The sequence below is a fragment of the Neoarius graeffei genome, chromosome 12, assembly GCF_027579695.1.
Source record: "Neoarius graeffei isolate fNeoGra1 chromosome 12, fNeoGra1.pri, whole genome shotgun sequence".
In the NCBI taxonomy this organism is placed as follows: domain Eukaryota; kingdom Metazoa; phylum Chordata; class Actinopteri; order Siluriformes; family Ariidae; genus Neoarius; species Neoarius graeffei.
The window spans coordinates 14,791,493-14,807,399 of NC_083580.1; the positions used below are offsets into that span (position 1 = coordinate 14,791,493).

The window sequence follows — 15,907 nt, forward strand, 5'->3', positions numbered from 1 at the left end:
AACCTGCATGTCTTTGGACTGTGGGGGAAACCGGAGCACCTGGAGGAAACCCACGTGGACACGGGGAGAACATGCAAACTCCGCACAGAAAGGCCCTCGCCGGCCACAGGGCTCGAACCCGGACCTTCTTGCTGTGAGGCGACAGCGCTAACCACTACACCACCGTGCCGCCCATGAAAATAATCATTTTAGATATGTTATTTCATCTCATCATCTCTAGCCACTTTATCCTTCTGCAGGGTCGCAGGCAAGCTGGAGCCTATCCCAGCTGACTACGGGCGAAAGGCGGGGTACACCCTGGACAAGTCGCCAGGTCATCACAGGGCCGACACATAGACACAGACAACCATTCACACTCGCATTCACACCTACGGTCAATTTAGAGTCACCAGTTAACCTAACCTGCATGTCTTTGGACTGTGGGGGAAACCGGAGCACCCGGAGGAAACCCACGCGGACACGAGGAGAACATGGAAACTCCGCACAGAAAGGCCCTCGCCGGCCCCGGGGCTCGAACCCAGGACCTTCTTGCTGTGAGGCGACAGCGCTAACCATTCAACATTAAAACTTAACTATGTTTCCAATGATATGGAACCAAATATGTGTTTTATGGTATAAAGAATGATGTAAGTGCATCCCTTTTGGAGCTACCTGTGGTCAAAAAAGCACTTTTTCTAAATGACACGAGTAATTTTGCTAAATATGACACATTACCATACATTCACCAAAAATAACGTCATCACCAAATTTTGCATGGTAAATAGAGCTATCACAGGGCTACAACAAACAACCAAGTTTATTTAATCAAGCCTTTTGATACTGAAGATAATAAGTGTTAAATGTGATTTTTAGCTCGCGTACCCTGATTGTAAAACAACCCTTAATAAAAATAAGAATACATTTGACACACTCGGTGCGCCCTCTATCGAAAACCCGAAACCCGGAAGTGTTAGGTGCGTTCACTCAGCGCTCGAGCCTTAATAAAAACAGTGGCAGTGACGTCACATGATGCCGGAAGTTTGACCTTCGGCGCGTTGGGTCCGAAGCTTCGCGGGAGCTGGGTTTGCCGGGGTTTAGTTGAACGTCAAAATGGAAGGTGACACCGCTATCCGGAGGCTCAGGTCCTCTCAGAATAACGTGTGTTATGAGAACAGCGGCTCTGCGAAGCGTGAAGACGCGAAGAAGAAGAAACACGAAGGCTCGTTTGTGCTAAGCGAAGGAGTCGCGTGCGCGCTCGTGCTCGTGTTCATATGCGCGCTCTGGGTTTCCGTGCACTGGTCTCTGAAGCAGCTCGTGACAGGAAAAGCCACCGGGGAGTTCAGCGCGTCCCGGGCCCGGTAAGCTCTGCACGCAGCCCGTACTGTATACAGTGCACTGCTGGGGAAGAGTGAAGCTGAAACTCGACCTGACAGCCCACTGATTCAGCTGTGTGTGTGTGTGAGAGACCTCATCCTCATGTCCTGCTTCACACATGATCTTATTTCATTTAGTCTGTGTTTTGTTCCTACAGTCTGAAGAATCTGTGACTACTGAGTGTGTTCTCTCTCTCTCTCTCTCTCTCTGTCTGTCTGTCTGTCTGTGGGTGGTAAAAGAGAGCAACTGGACTTGCTTGAGGATTCTTGAAGACGTTTCACCTCTCATCCGAAAGGCTTCTTCAGTTCTGTCTGACTGGCAGGGAGCATCAGGTATTTATCCTCTCATGGATGAAAAGCTCCCAATTTATACTGACAACCCAGTCCTCGCAGATGGCGTCTGCGTAGCCCCCGCACCTTCGCAGACGCTCTGCGCGCACCTCCCAAAAATTGTGACCACCGCAGAAGCGTCGCAGACAAGAGGGCTCCGATTGGTCCACTCTACATCCGCTGTACACACACTTCCGCTCCCCTTCTTTCCCGGTTTGTTTTGTTTTCACGACCGGCATTTTTAAAAACACGAGCGAAGATGGAGCAGCACGAAGAGCAGTTGATCGAGGAAGCGAGGAAGTACAGACATCTATACGACTCCAGTTCTAGTCATTATAAATAACCGGAGGATAAACACTCCACCAACTACTCCTAGCGACTTCGCGCCCCCTTGCGTTGTGGCGGTGAATAACATCGCGCACGCCTATTACTCCCCGCTCAACGATAAATTACAACTGTCTGCAAAAAGCTGTCTGCGAAAGCCTTGTCGCAAGAGCATGCAGAGGCCTGTAGCCCCCGCACCTTCGCAGATGCTCTGCGCGCACCTCCCAAAAATTGTGACCACCGCAGAAGCGTCGCAGACAAGAGGGCTCCGATGGGTCCACTCTACATCCGCTGTACACGCACTTCCGCTCCCCTTCTTTCCCGGTTTGTTTTGTTTTCACGACCGGCATTTTTAAAAACACGAGCGAAGATGGAGCAGCACGAAGAGCGGTTGATCAAGGAAGTGAGGAAGTACGGACATCTATACGACTCCAGTTCTAGTCATTATAAGTAACCGGAGGATAAACACTCCACTAACCACACCCACCAACTACTCCTAGCGACTTCGCGCCCCCTTGCGTTGTGGCGGTGAATAACATCGCGCACGCCTATTACTCCCCGCTCAACGATAAATTACAACTGTCTGCAAAAAGCTGTCTGCGAAAGCCTTGTCGCAAGAGCATGCAGAGGCCTGTAGCCCCCGCACCTTCGCAGATGCTCTGCGCGCACCTCCCAAAAATTGTGACCACCGCAGAAGCGTCGCAGACAAGAGGGCTCCGATGGGTCCACTCTACATCCGCTGTACACGCACTTCCGCTTCCCTACTTTCCCGGTTTTTGTTTTCATGACCGGCATTTTTAAAAACACGAGCGAAGATGGAGCAGCACGAAGAGCGGTTGATCGAGGAAGTGAGGAAGTACAGACATCTATACGACTCCAGTTCTAGTCATTATAAGTAACCGGAGGATAAACACTCCACCAACTACTCCTAGCGATTTCGCGACTTCGCGCCCCCTTGCGTTGTGGCGGTGAATAACATCGCGCACGCCTATTACTCCCCGCTCAACGATAAATTACAACTGTCTGCGAAAAGCTATCTGCGAAAGGGGTCAGTCCATGAAATGGGGTTACCAAAATGTGACATAGAGGGAGTCACTTAAAACAAGTTACAACTGAAAACAACTTTTATTTCCATGAAGCATTGACCATATAAGAAAATAACACAGTTGTTAAGATAACTCCTGATCTACAATGTATGATAAAATCCATAAATATTTACCCGGTTGCTAATGTAACAAGGACACGAACAAGCTTTTAAAAATAAAGGAAAAATATTGATCAAATCAATTTTTTGCTTTTATTTGCTTACTTTAAACATTAACACTGAATAAGAATTCATTAGAAATATTAGTTCAACATCATAAACACTGAAAATATGAAATACCAGTATTTCACAAACTTCATAAAACCTCTAAGATTTGAACAATAACAACAGTCATTAACAGGAAACAGTTTCATCCTATATGGGGTAAATGAGATTATTGAATTCACTACTTTACTTAGTCACACTTATATCTGCACTTCTCTAGAGCACGTGTTGTGGTGTGTGAGATCCCGCGAGAAGTTCTCTCGCGTCAGTTCAGCTGACCTAGATTGAGTAAATAGGTCTCGCAGGTTGTGAACGAACCAGGAAGTGAGTGGACGCCAAGTTAGGATGTGAGAAAAAACATCGATAATTTCTTTTATTGCCCTTTTGTTTAAATTTCTTTCTACCTACATCGTTTTATAGTATATTCTTCTTTATATTAAAAACATCAATCATGATTTCAACTTGTTTTATCATTTTTTATAAGCCTGGTTTCTAACGTAACACGGTAGGACACCACAATGTTACGTTCACAACCTATTTTTAGTGGATGAATTCGAAGCTAAATAGTTTATAGAACCTTCTTAACTTTATTATGTGAGTGTAAAACTAAATTGCAAGTACCATGAAACTAATTTTATTGAAATTCTCAGAAAGTAATGAAGGTTTATTTAAGCTCAAAGTCAGCAAATATTCCATGTCACAAAAAACGTGTCATCCGTGTCCAGTCACAGGGGAAGAAAATGTTTCACATTTCTTTATTTCAAAAGAAAACTTCATTTTTTAATTTATTTTATTTCTTCAAACAATATTTATGGATAATCTGCTAAATATTTCTTTAAATCATGGAAATTAAAGATGAAATGATTATGTAAACCCGGACCAATGAAAAGTAACATCATTTCATGGACTGACCCAAAGCCTTGTCGCAAGAGCATGCAGAGGCCTTAAGGTGTCATTCAGTGCATTTACATGCACATATGGCCCTTTTCCACTACCCTTTTTCAGCTTGACACGGCTCGCGTTTCGACTACCTCAGAGCGGCACGACTCAGCTCGCTTCAGCCCTACTCAGCACCCAAAACTCGCACGGTTTTGGAGTAGGGCTGAAGCGAGCCAAAGCGAGCCGAGTGAGGCTGGGGGCGTGAGGAGACACTCCCCTGTGCACTGATTGGTGAGGAGGAGTGTCCTCACATGCCCACACACGCCCCGCGAGCACGCTGGGATCTGTAAACACCGCAAACCCGGAAGAAGAATAATTACGAGAATTTCTGAAGCCTTATGCGCCTCGCCTCATCTATACGCTCTTGCCAGTATCTGTTGGCGTTGTCGGTGACAACAAGCCACAGCACCAAGACCAGCAACACTAACGACTCCATGTCCTCCATGTTTATTGTTTACTATCCGGGTCGTGAGACTACCGCTTAAAAGGTCACTGATGTCACTGTTTGCGCCGCCTAACGACATCACGTGACGTCCACCCACTTTCGCTAACTCCACCCAATGTGTCCACCCACTTCCAGCCAGCACGGTTCAGCGCGGTTGTAGTCGAAATGCAACTCCAACAGCCCCGCTCAGCTCGACTCAGCCCAACTCAGCACGGCACGGCTCAGCCCAACTCAGCCGCGTTGGTAGTGGAAAAGCGGCAATAGAGAAAATCGAATTTCTGCCGTAGCTCGACTGAAATCGAAGTTCTAAATGCCATGGAAACACCTTAGCTCGGCTGAAATTGAACCGAACTTGATTTCTCGTAATCGAGCTACGCGACCTAGATTATGCGATTTTTGCCGAGCTACTTGCACTACGTTCAGACTGCAACCTGAAACGACCCATATCGGATTTGTTGTGAAATCCGATTTTTTTGTTAGGCCGTTCACATTACCAATTATATGAGACTTGTATGCGATCTCCAATATGAACAGAAAACGACCCAAAAGTGTCCCGCATGCGCAAATTGACACGTAATAAGCACATCTACGTAATACGTAAACAAAAAAAAAAGAGCGCACTCTTCAAGTTTGCAAGTAAAGCATGGAGATGAGGCGAGACCTGGCGATGTGGTTTTTGTGGCGGCGGCGGAAATCACACAATAACCTGGCATTGTGGAGGCGATTGAGAAGCAGGAGGGCAAGGGCTTTGGTCCAGGCGCTGTGTGAGGCCGTGGCAGCAACCTCCGTTGAAAGGAGGGTATGGATGCGGAGTCGCAGCCAGGAGTGGTGGGATGTTGACGTGCTGTGCTTCTCTGATAATGATTTCGTCAACAACTTTCGGCTTACGAGAAACACCTTTACCTACATTCTTGTTGTTTTCCACCAAAGAGGCGGGATTAGCCAACGCAGAATAGTGACGTTTGTCTCTTGTTGATGACGTGTAGCTCGTCACTTCCGGAAGGGGCAGTGCTGAAGTAAGTAGCTCGATAGGGTTTACATGCACTAAGTAGCTCGGCTACAATCGCATAATCTAGGTCGCGTAGCTCGATTACGAGAAATCCAGTTCGGTTCGATTTCAGCCGAGCTAAGGTGTTTCGATGGCATTTAGAACTTCGATTTCAGTCGAGCTACGGCAGAAATTCGATTTTCTCTATGCGCATGTAAACGCACTGAGTGACACCTTAGATGAGCTTTTCATCCATGAGAGGATAAATACCTGATGCTCCCTGCCAGTCAGACAGAACTGAAGAAGCCTTTCGGATGAGAGGTGAAACGTCTTCAAGAATCTTCAAGCAGGTCCAGTTGCTCTCTTTTACCACCCACAGTATACCATGACCTGGATGACTGAGAATCTTCACAGACATCTCTCTCTCTCTCATGGCAATAGATCTTCACTGGAGATCTCCAATCTCTGTATGGTCATTAGGGTGCATCAGTTGCCCTCACTTTCATAAAATCTGATGCATTTTTGTTTGGGTGTTCCTTTTCACCAATAAAAACATCCTGTAACACTTTTTTTGACCATATTCAAAAGTCTAACGGTGGCACCATGAGGTTCATTTTTTGCCAAAAAACGCTTATTTTATGTTTTCGCGTAAGGTTTGAATCACAATGTTGGACTCCATTTATTGATTTCTTGTGACCCAGAGATCATGTTAAGAACCTTTGCAAGCGATTGAGAAGCATTAATGTGATTCATAATACATTTGTATTGTTTAAAAGTAGTTGAACAATGATTCAGTGAACAGCTAAAACTCAAACTGTGCTTGATAATATATTTAGAATATGTACTAAAAATGTGTATCTAAGATATTTGGTAGCGTATACTCTATAAGGTGACATAATGTTTCATGAAAAGTGATCGGAATTTTGTCATAAAATAGCAGCTTTTTCCATAACTTTGAGCTCCTGGTGCCACCATTAAACTTTTGAATTTTGTCAATATATTTCACCCAGTGTGTTTTCTTACCAAAAGGAACATAAAAACAAAAATGCATCATGATCGGAGGAACTTTTCATTTTTAGGGGGCAACTGATGCACGCTAATGGTCGTTCATCCCTCTTAGAGTGCATATCCTGGACCAGTTTCGTGTTTTTTTTTTTTTTTTTTAAATGAAAGTATATCCCTTTACACAAGGGTGGCACGGTGGCATAGTGGTTAGTGCTGTCGCCTCACAGCAAGAAGGTCCGGGTTCGAGCCCCGTGGCCGGTGAGGGCCTTTCTGTGTGGAGTTTGCATGTTCTCCCCGTGTTCGCGTGGGTTTCCTCCGGGTGCTCCGGTTTCCCCCACAGTCCAAAGACATGCAGGTTAGGTTAACTGGTGACTCTAAATTGACCGTAGGTGTGAATGTGAGTGTGAATGGTTGTCTGTGTCTATGTGTCGGCCCTGTGATGACCTGGTGCATTTCGCCCGTAGTCAGCTGGGATAGGCTCCAGCTTGCCTGCGACCCTGTAGAACAGGATAAAGCGGCTAGAGATAATGAGATGAGATGGAAAAATCCCAAGGGAGTCTGGAGCCAGATTCGTGATGTCGCCTGCACAGTTTCAGTGCACAGGCTGTGTAGACCAATCTACACTAGAGTACTAATCCCATCATGATTGGTGTTGCTACACCCTCCTACGATACATCTGTTAACCGTTTTAATAATTACATGATAACGTTGAAGAAATTTGCAGGTCGTTTTCTCATAAACAAACCAGCGCTGACGTAGGAGTCAGAAGGAGGCGTCCCGCACGCGACGTCATGAAAATCAGTGTTTGCCGGGAAATCCAAATGCCAATTTTTTTCAAAGGCGGACCAATTCGCCTCAAATGGCTTGATTTCAACTGAATTTTTCTGGTATTGCACAAAATGTGACAGATATTTGACCAAAGTTTAATATAAAATAAGAGAATTACATTGATCTTGCTCCTGAATTTACCCATGATATGCACTTTAAAGTGCATATTCTGGAACAATTTCATGGTATTTTTTTTTTTTTTTTTAAATATGAAAGTATGTCCCTTTACACACTCATCCAGAATGGTAATTTTGCACAAGGCCATCTGTCTACAGCAGAAAAAAATAAAATGCATCTGGAAAAATCCCAAGGGAGTCTGGAGCCAGATTCGTGACGTTACCTGCGGAAGCGCCAGCAGGCTGCGCGAGCTTGTGCAGTTTCAGTGCACAGCCTGTGTAGACCAAGCGCTCCCGTTTCTCTCTCATTGTCCGGTCTTTTGGAAAACGATGAGTGCTAATCCCATCAAGATTGGTGTTGCTACACCCTCCTACGATACATCTGTTAACCATTTTAATAATTTCGTGATAACGTTGAAGAAATTTGCAGAAAACCACCAGGTCGTTTTCTCATAAACAAACCAGCGCTGACGTAGGATTCAGAGGGAGGCGTCCTACACGTGACGTCACGAAAATCAACATTTGCCGGGAAATCCAAATGCCAAGTTTTTTCAGAGGCGGACCAATTCGCCTCAAATGGCTTGATTTCTACTGAATTATTCTGGTATTGCGCAAGGTAAAAAAAATTGCAGAGAATTCAGAAATGTTAGATATTTTACCAAAGTTTAATATAAAATAGGAGAATTACATTGATCTTGCTCCTGAATTTACCCGTGATATGCCCTTTAAGCCAGTATCTCACTGAGCTGCGACTAGTTGGAGACGCAACAATTGCAATAAAATATGCGAATTCGCGACAATTTTCACTTGGAATTGCACTGAATTGATATTCGCATATTTTACCGCAATTGTTGTGTCTCCAACTAGTCGCAGGCTGTCGCAGCCCGGCTTTCCCTTAGCAGGCAGGGAAGTAGAGGAAGCCTCACGGAAACTGACTTGAGAAGGGTTCGCGACGGCTTTGCGACACCAGCGACGCGTTTGCGGCTATTTTGAGAGAAATTTTGTCGCACAAATTTTTCCAACATGTTCAAAATTTCAGCGACAAAGGAGCGACACTTTGCGACTCATGCGAGGAAATTGAGAAGCCCCGCGAATGTTTGTTTCAAGACACTTTTGAAACACTCTGGCGAATGACGTTCACAAGCTGTCGTAGCCAAGTGAGATACTACCCTTAGATTCTCTTCACACAAATGATTACGCTTGTCATGTGAAAATCTGCTAGTCGGACACGTCAGTAATGGTTTTATCCTGGTTTGGGTCGTGCTGGATCCATCACCTATCCTTGGGACACCAGTCCATCTGAAGGCACCATGCACCCACTCATTCGCACGTACAGGAAATGCAGCGCAGCCAATCCGACTACCTGTATGTTTTTGGACAGTGGATGGCCGCCCATACAAACATGATTGTACGCCAAGCTCAGGATTGAACAAACAAGTCCCCAGTTCAGTCCTGAGCTCAGGTACATGTTCTCATGTTTGTAAGGCCCCCCATCACACTTATTTGGAATTAGCAGGAATCAAGCAGAACCAGCCGGAATGAAAAATTTTTTCAAAATTCGTGCCACATTCGGGCGGGAATTTCAAACTAACCAACATTCTTACAGCTTTTGTAAGAATGACGTTCGAATGCTCTTCGAACCCGCCTCGACTGATTCTTGCACATTCTGGGTGTATTAGCTTTTGAATGCAGTTCAAATGTAGTTGGAACACCAGTAGGAATACCTAGAATGCTGTTCGAATGCTCTAAGAATATTAAGAATCCACTTCGAATTCCGTACAAGTGCGGTTCAATTGCTGGTCGGAAGGTGCCTCAAATGCAGTCAGAACGCTCCCGGAATAGCCGCTGAATATGTTTCGAACGTCTAAGAATTCAAAGAGAATGCAGCTCGAATACTTAGAATCTACTTCGAATATCCTGAAATATACGAAGAATTTTCATTCCGGCTCATTCGAGGCACATTCGGGACATTCTGGCAGGATTTGAAGTGGCTTGCCGTTTCGATTTTCCCCTCGAATGCGATCAGAATGTTTCGAATGCTGTTGGAATGCCGTAAGAATATTTAGAATGCAGTCAGAATGCAGTTCGAATACACTTCGAATGCCGTTCGATATTTCTTCTCTTCGAATGCACCTCGAATGTTTTGAGCATAAGCAAAACATTTGGGCCGGCCACAAGAATGGGCCCGAATGTTTGGAATGCAGTCGGAATTTTTAGAATGCACTTTGAATATCCCGGAATATACGAAGAATTTTCATTCCGGCTCATTCTGCCTCTAGTGTGACTACACTATAAGGGTTTCTCTGGTTTCCTCCCATCTGGTTGGTGCATGCCAGTTGGTCCATTGGCAGCTCTTGGTGCGAGTGTGTGATGTTTGTGTTGGACTGGTGTCCCGTCCTGATTGATCCTGGGAAAGGCTTTGACCAGCCTAAAGTGATTACTGAAGATGAATGAGTGATGCACGTTACACCCATCTACACTGGCTTTCTGTATTTGCTCACGTTAAGTTCTTGGCACGTGATATGCTCTACAGTTTCTGTCAAGAAGTGGAAAGCGTGAATCCCCAGTTCAGTCCTGAGCTCATGTTACTGTATGTATGTACAGTGGGGCAAAAAAGTATTTAGTCAGTCACTAATTGTGCAAGTTCTCCCACTTAAAAAGATGAGAGGCCTGTAATTTTCATCATAGGTATACCTCAACTATGAGAGACAAAATGAGAAAAAATCCAGAAAATCACATTGTCTGATATTTAAAGAATTTATTTGCAAATTATGGTGGAAAATAAGTATTTGGTCAATAACAAAAGCTTATCTCAATACTTTGTTATATACCCTTTGTTGGCAATGACAGAGGTCAAACGTTTTCTGTAAGTCTTCACAAGGTTTTCACACACTGTTGCTGGTATTTTGGCCCATTCCTCCATGCAGATCTCTAGAGCAGTGATGTTTTGGGGCTGTCGCTGGGCAACACGGACTTTCAACTCCCTCCAAAGATTTTCTATGGGGTTGAGATCTGGAGACTGGCTAGGCCACTCCAGGACCTTGAAATGCTTCTTACAAAGCCACTCCTTTGTTGCCCGGGCGGTGTGTTTGGGATCATTGTCATGCTGAAAGACCCAGCCACGTTTCATCTTCAATGCCCTTGCTGATGGAAGGAGGTTTTCACTCAAAATCTCACGATACATGGCCCCATTCATTCTTTCCTTTACACGGATCAGTCGTCCTGGTCCCTTTGCAGAAAAACAGCCCCAAAGCATGATGTTTCCACCCCCATGCTTCACAGTAAGTATGGTGTTCTTTGGATGCAACTCAGCATTCTTTCTCCTCCAAACACAAGTTGAGTTTTTACCAAAAAGTTCTATTTTGGTTTCATCTGACCATATGACATTCTCCCAATCCTCTTCTGGACCATCCAAATGCTCTCTAGCAAACTTCAGACGGGCCTGGACACGTACTGGCTTAAGCAGGGGGACACGTCTGGCACTGCAGGATTTGAGTCCCTGGCGGCGTAGTGTGTTACTGATGTTAGCCTTTGTTACTTTGGTCCCAGCTCTCTGCAGGTCATTCACTAGATCCCCCCCCCATGTGGTTCTGGGATTTTTGCTCACCGTTCTTGTGATCATTTTGACCCCACGGTGTGAGATCTTGCGTGGAGCCCCAGATCGAGGGAGATTATCAGTGGTCTTGTATGTCTTCCATTTTCTAATAATTGCTCCCACAGTTGATTTCTTCACACCAATCTGCTTACCTATTGCAGATTCAGTCTTCCCAGCCTGGTGCAGGTCTACAATTTTGTTTCTGGTGTCCTTTGACAGCTCTTTGGTCTTGGCCATAGTGGAGTTTGGAGTGTGACTGTTTGAGGTTGTGGACAGGTGTCTTTTATACTGATAATGAGTTCAAACAGGTGCCATTAATACAGGTAACGAGTGGAGGACAGAGGAGCCTCTTAAAGAAGTTGTTACAGGTCTGTGAGAGCCAGAAATCTTGCTTGTTTGTAGTTGACCAAATACTTATTTTACCAATTTATTTACCAATTAATTCATAAAAAATCCTACAATGTGATTTCCTGGATTCTTTCCCCCCATTCTGTCTCTCATAGTTGAAGTGTACCTATGATGAAAATTACAGGCCTCTCATCTTTTTAAGTGAGAGAACTTGCACAATTGGTGGCTGACTAAATACTTTTTTGCCCCACTGTATGTATGGAGTCACATGTTCTCATGTTTGTATGGGTTTCTCCGGTTTCCTCCCATCTCCCAAAACCATGCCGGTTGGTGCATTGGCGGCTCTTGGTGCGAATATGTGTGTGTGATGCTTGTGTTGGACTGGTGTCCTGTCCAGGGTGAGTTCTGGTCTCATCCTGATTGATCCTGGGAAAGGCTTTGACCAACCTAAAGTGATTACTGAAGATGAATGAATGATGTACATTACACCCATCTACACTGGCTTTCTGTATTTGCTCACGTTAAGTTCTTGGCACGTGATATGTTCATGTGTAGCTTTGTTCTACAGTTTCTGTCAAGAAGTGGGAAGAGTGAAACTAAATTTTAGGTTTAAGGCACAGTAAATAAACTCCACGCTGAAGCAGGGTGATATAACTTCTGCTAGCTGTGATCATGTGCAGCCTGAAACCATTAATAACATCAATGATGGATCAGAAACTAGACCGTAAACTAGACTGGTTGGGACCAGTTGGAATGAAATTTCATTCTGATTGAAAGAGATATAATCTATTTAATGTCCAGTCATCATCATTGGTTGAGTGAACTTGGATAAACTTGACCTGTCCGACGCCATCCATCATCATTGCTGGTTGGTTGGCACCCAATATCTGAACAAAGTTGATCAATATATGTTGTTGCAGGACGACCCACACGAAGATGGTCAGGTTTGAGGGTCCGAAGAAGCAATTCACTAGCAAGTTCTTGTTTAGCTCTGAAGCAGTGCCCAGCGAATCACGATCTGCGCACTCTCTGAGTTTCTGATATCCAACAGAATATCAATAGTGTCTAGTAGAAGAATAAATTCAATTGTTTACACGATGCACGTCTTGGCATACTTTCTGGACAGCTACTTTTGTCTCAAGCTGTCCCAAAATTGTTGTCCAGTGTGTGGTCCAGTTATTTGTAACGTACATTTAAATGAAGAATTTCAACAGTGCTCCATGTTGCAGTCAGAAAGAAGACATTTGCATTGATGGAAATTTTCCCTTGGAAATATACCCAGTCTCATAAAAGGCCATTATACTCTCTCTTTTTTTTTAAACGTGTGGAGTTTCCAGGCAGGCAGCACGGTGGTGTAGTGGTTAGCGCTGTCGCCTCACAGCAAGAAGGTCCGGGTTCGAGCCCCGTGGCCGGCGAGGGCCTTTCTGTACAGAGTTTGCATGTTCTCCCCGTGTCCGTGTGGGTTTCCTCCGGGTGCTCCGGTTTCCCCCACAGTTCAAAGACATGCAGGTTAGGTTAACTGGTGACACTAAATTGACCGTAGGTGTGAATGTGAGTGTGAATGGTTGTCTGTGTCTATGGCTACATCCACACGACAACGGCAACGAGATTTTATTAAAAAAAATATCGCGTCCACATGGGCAACGGATCAGTAAAATATCAGGTACATATGGCAACGCAACGCTTGCTGAAAACGATGCAATACACATGCCACACCTCTACGTGCGCTGTAAGACGGTCCCATCGGCGACACCAGAACAATAGAAGAAGTAGGACGCATGCGCATAAACCCCTTCTTCTACCCGGCGTGAAGCACTCACAGGAACAAGCACACAACAACAAGAAGAAAATGGCTGCGACTACGCGAGGAAATCGTGCCTTCTGTGTGTACAAATCAGTTTTATTAGTGTGCATAGTTTTATATAACTTAATTTTCTTATTGTGTGTGAACATTTTGAAAAGCATTTTTATAAAATTTATATAACTTTTTATATTGTGTGTGTGAACATTTTGAAAAGCAGTCTTATCCAATAAAAAAATAAATTCAAGAAATGGTTCAGTTACTTGTTTATTTAAAAGAAAAGCTGTATACAAAAGTGAATACAATGCAGTGGTTCATACGAAACAGCGAGTGCGCTGCTTGTTCTAGTCATGTGGTTGTGACGTCATCGTAAACAAATCCGTTCTACTCATCCAGACGACTTTGCAACGGCGCCGTTGCCAGATTTTTCCACTCTGGAACCCGTTCTCAAAAAATATCGTTTTGGGGCACCCAAAACGCCGGTGCCGTGTGGACGCCAGGCCAAAACAATAAACAATTTTATCAGATTCACCTGAATCCGTTGCCGTGTGGACAGGGCCTATGTGTCAGCCCTGTGATGACCTGGCGACTTGTCCAGGGTGTACCCCGCCTTTCGCCCGTAGTCAGCTGGGATAGGGTCACAGGCAAGCTGGAGCCTGTAGAACAGGATAAAGCGGCTAGAGATAATGAGATGAGATGAGTTTCCAGGCAGATAATGATCTAGAAACCGATGTACGAAACCTAGACACGGTGTTTTTTTTTTTTTTTTTTTTTTTTTTTTAAAGTCTCATTCCCGTCCTCTTCCGACCAATCCTGCTTGCTCGTGCTGTTGTTATTATTTTATTTTGGTTTTGTACCTGCCTGCAATATTTTAATATTTTCTAACAAATTTAATTGGGTCTATCAACCAAAAAATGAACAGATCATTGATCAAATGCAGTAAATGCATCATACCGCACCGCAAAATTAAACCACGACATCCAGAACACTCCCATGTTTCTATAAAAAAAAAAGTCCTTTGTTTGTCCCACAAGCTTCCTACCTGCCCAGCCACTTCCACCTGCATGAGAGTAAAAGCCTCTCAGTCCCTCCAGAAATTCACGTCTATGACGTTGCCCTCTTCCAGAGATTGACTGATTAATTTCAGAGCAGCCATGAAGTTTTTTTTGTGAAGCAGTTCGCAGGAAAAAGCTCTGTGTGTTTTGACTTTATGCCATTATGGCAGGATTACAGCTGCTGAATAAGTGAGTTTACTGTTTATTACAGTTTCGTCAAGTTTATCTGTAAAGCGCTTTTAACAATATTGTCGCAAAGCAGCTTTACAGCAAATTTAAAGATTTTAAACATGAGCTAATTTATCCCCGATGAGCAAGCCTGTGGCGACGGTGGCAAAGAAAAAACGCCCTCAGACGACACGAGGAAGAAACCTCGAGAGGAACCAGACTCAAAAGGGAACCCATCCTCATTTGGGTGATAACAGACCATATGATTATAAGTAACCCGCTTCTATAATGGTGTCCTGTAGAGTCACAAAGTGTAACTGTGAAAACAGGAAATTCATTATAGTTTTAGCACGAAGTCGGTTTTGTTGACGTTATCAACTGTTCATCGATGGAAACTTGAGTGCAAAACTGTTTGACAACTACAGTCCTAGAGTCATCATGGTGATTTATAGTCTTCAGCCGTCATAGCAAAAGTGTAAGTGTCCAGAGCCGTCTTCTAAGTGCGACTTTCGAGTGTCCATATGGGGCCGTCCTCTTCAGGAGCGATGCGATGAGACTAGGGCTGTAACGATACACCCAACTCACGATTCGATTCGTATCGCGATTTTTGACCCACGATTCGATACACCCACGATTTTTTAAAATGTATTTTTAAAGTAGTAAATTTGACTTATTAACATTTACTTACTTACATTAACAATTTAATAACAAATAATTCAGACCACTGCATAGAATGAGTAATATGTATGCAAAAATGAACAAATGTATATCCAAAGACTGTTTTATTTCTCAAAATAATACTGTTGAGCCGGAAGCTGTTTTTTTTTCGGTTCTGAAAAAGTCATTTTTCCAAATCGTGTAAATCCGTTAAGATTTTTTTTTTGGGGGGGTGGCTCTCTCACTGTCTCACTCTCATAGGGCCAATGATTTTCTGTGATCGCGGAAAACAGATGGAAATTACGGAATTTTTATAGTGAAACATTGCTCGCGTGTCAAAATGTAACTGCCGCAGAAGGCTTCCGCCCAAGCAGACATGCCTTCAGTGTTGCCAGATATTGCTAACGTTTTCCACCCCAAAATATGTTCAAAACCAGCCAAAAAGCACCTAAACCCGCCCAATCTGGCAACACTGCATGCCTTTCCGGTCAAGTGATTGTGATTGGCTTGTGGCACACCTAGCCAGCCAATGAGCTGCTTGTTTACAGATTCGCTCCCCGCGTCGCAACCAGAATGGCGACCGCTTAAAAGAAATGAATGCTCTGCCAGTGGCGAGTGTGGACGTTGCGTGCCTCGCAGAAGATTGT

At 44.3% G+C, this 15,907-nt stretch overlaps 2 protein-coding genes across 5 annotated transcripts in view; one reads left to right on the top strand and one right to left on the bottom strand.

Moving 5' to 3' along the window:
• Positions 1 to 15,907, bottom strand: part of mlana (melan-A) — a 61,955-nt gene that overhangs the window by 42,519 nt on the left and 3,529 nt on the right. The gene's annotated exons all lie outside the window — the stretch shown is intronic.
• The window catches only part of LOC132895223 (endoplasmic reticulum metallopeptidase 1), a 62,153-nt gene continuing 47,223 nt past the window's right edge, over positions 978 to 15,907 (top strand). For 3 of the 4 annotated variants that reach the window (XR_009655714.1, XM_060935566.1, XM_060935567.1), the window contains exon 1: positions 978 to 1,337. Coding sequence is in view for 2 of the 4 variants with exons in the window: in XM_060935566.1 (XP_060791549.1) it covers positions 1,090 to 1,337 (248 nt within the window). In the remaining 2 variants the exon portion in view is untranslated. Of the gene's footprint in view, positions 1,338 to 6,087; positions 6,155 to 15,907 lie in introns of those variants that run through there. The other variant, XM_060935568.1, reaches the window with a different exon arrangement.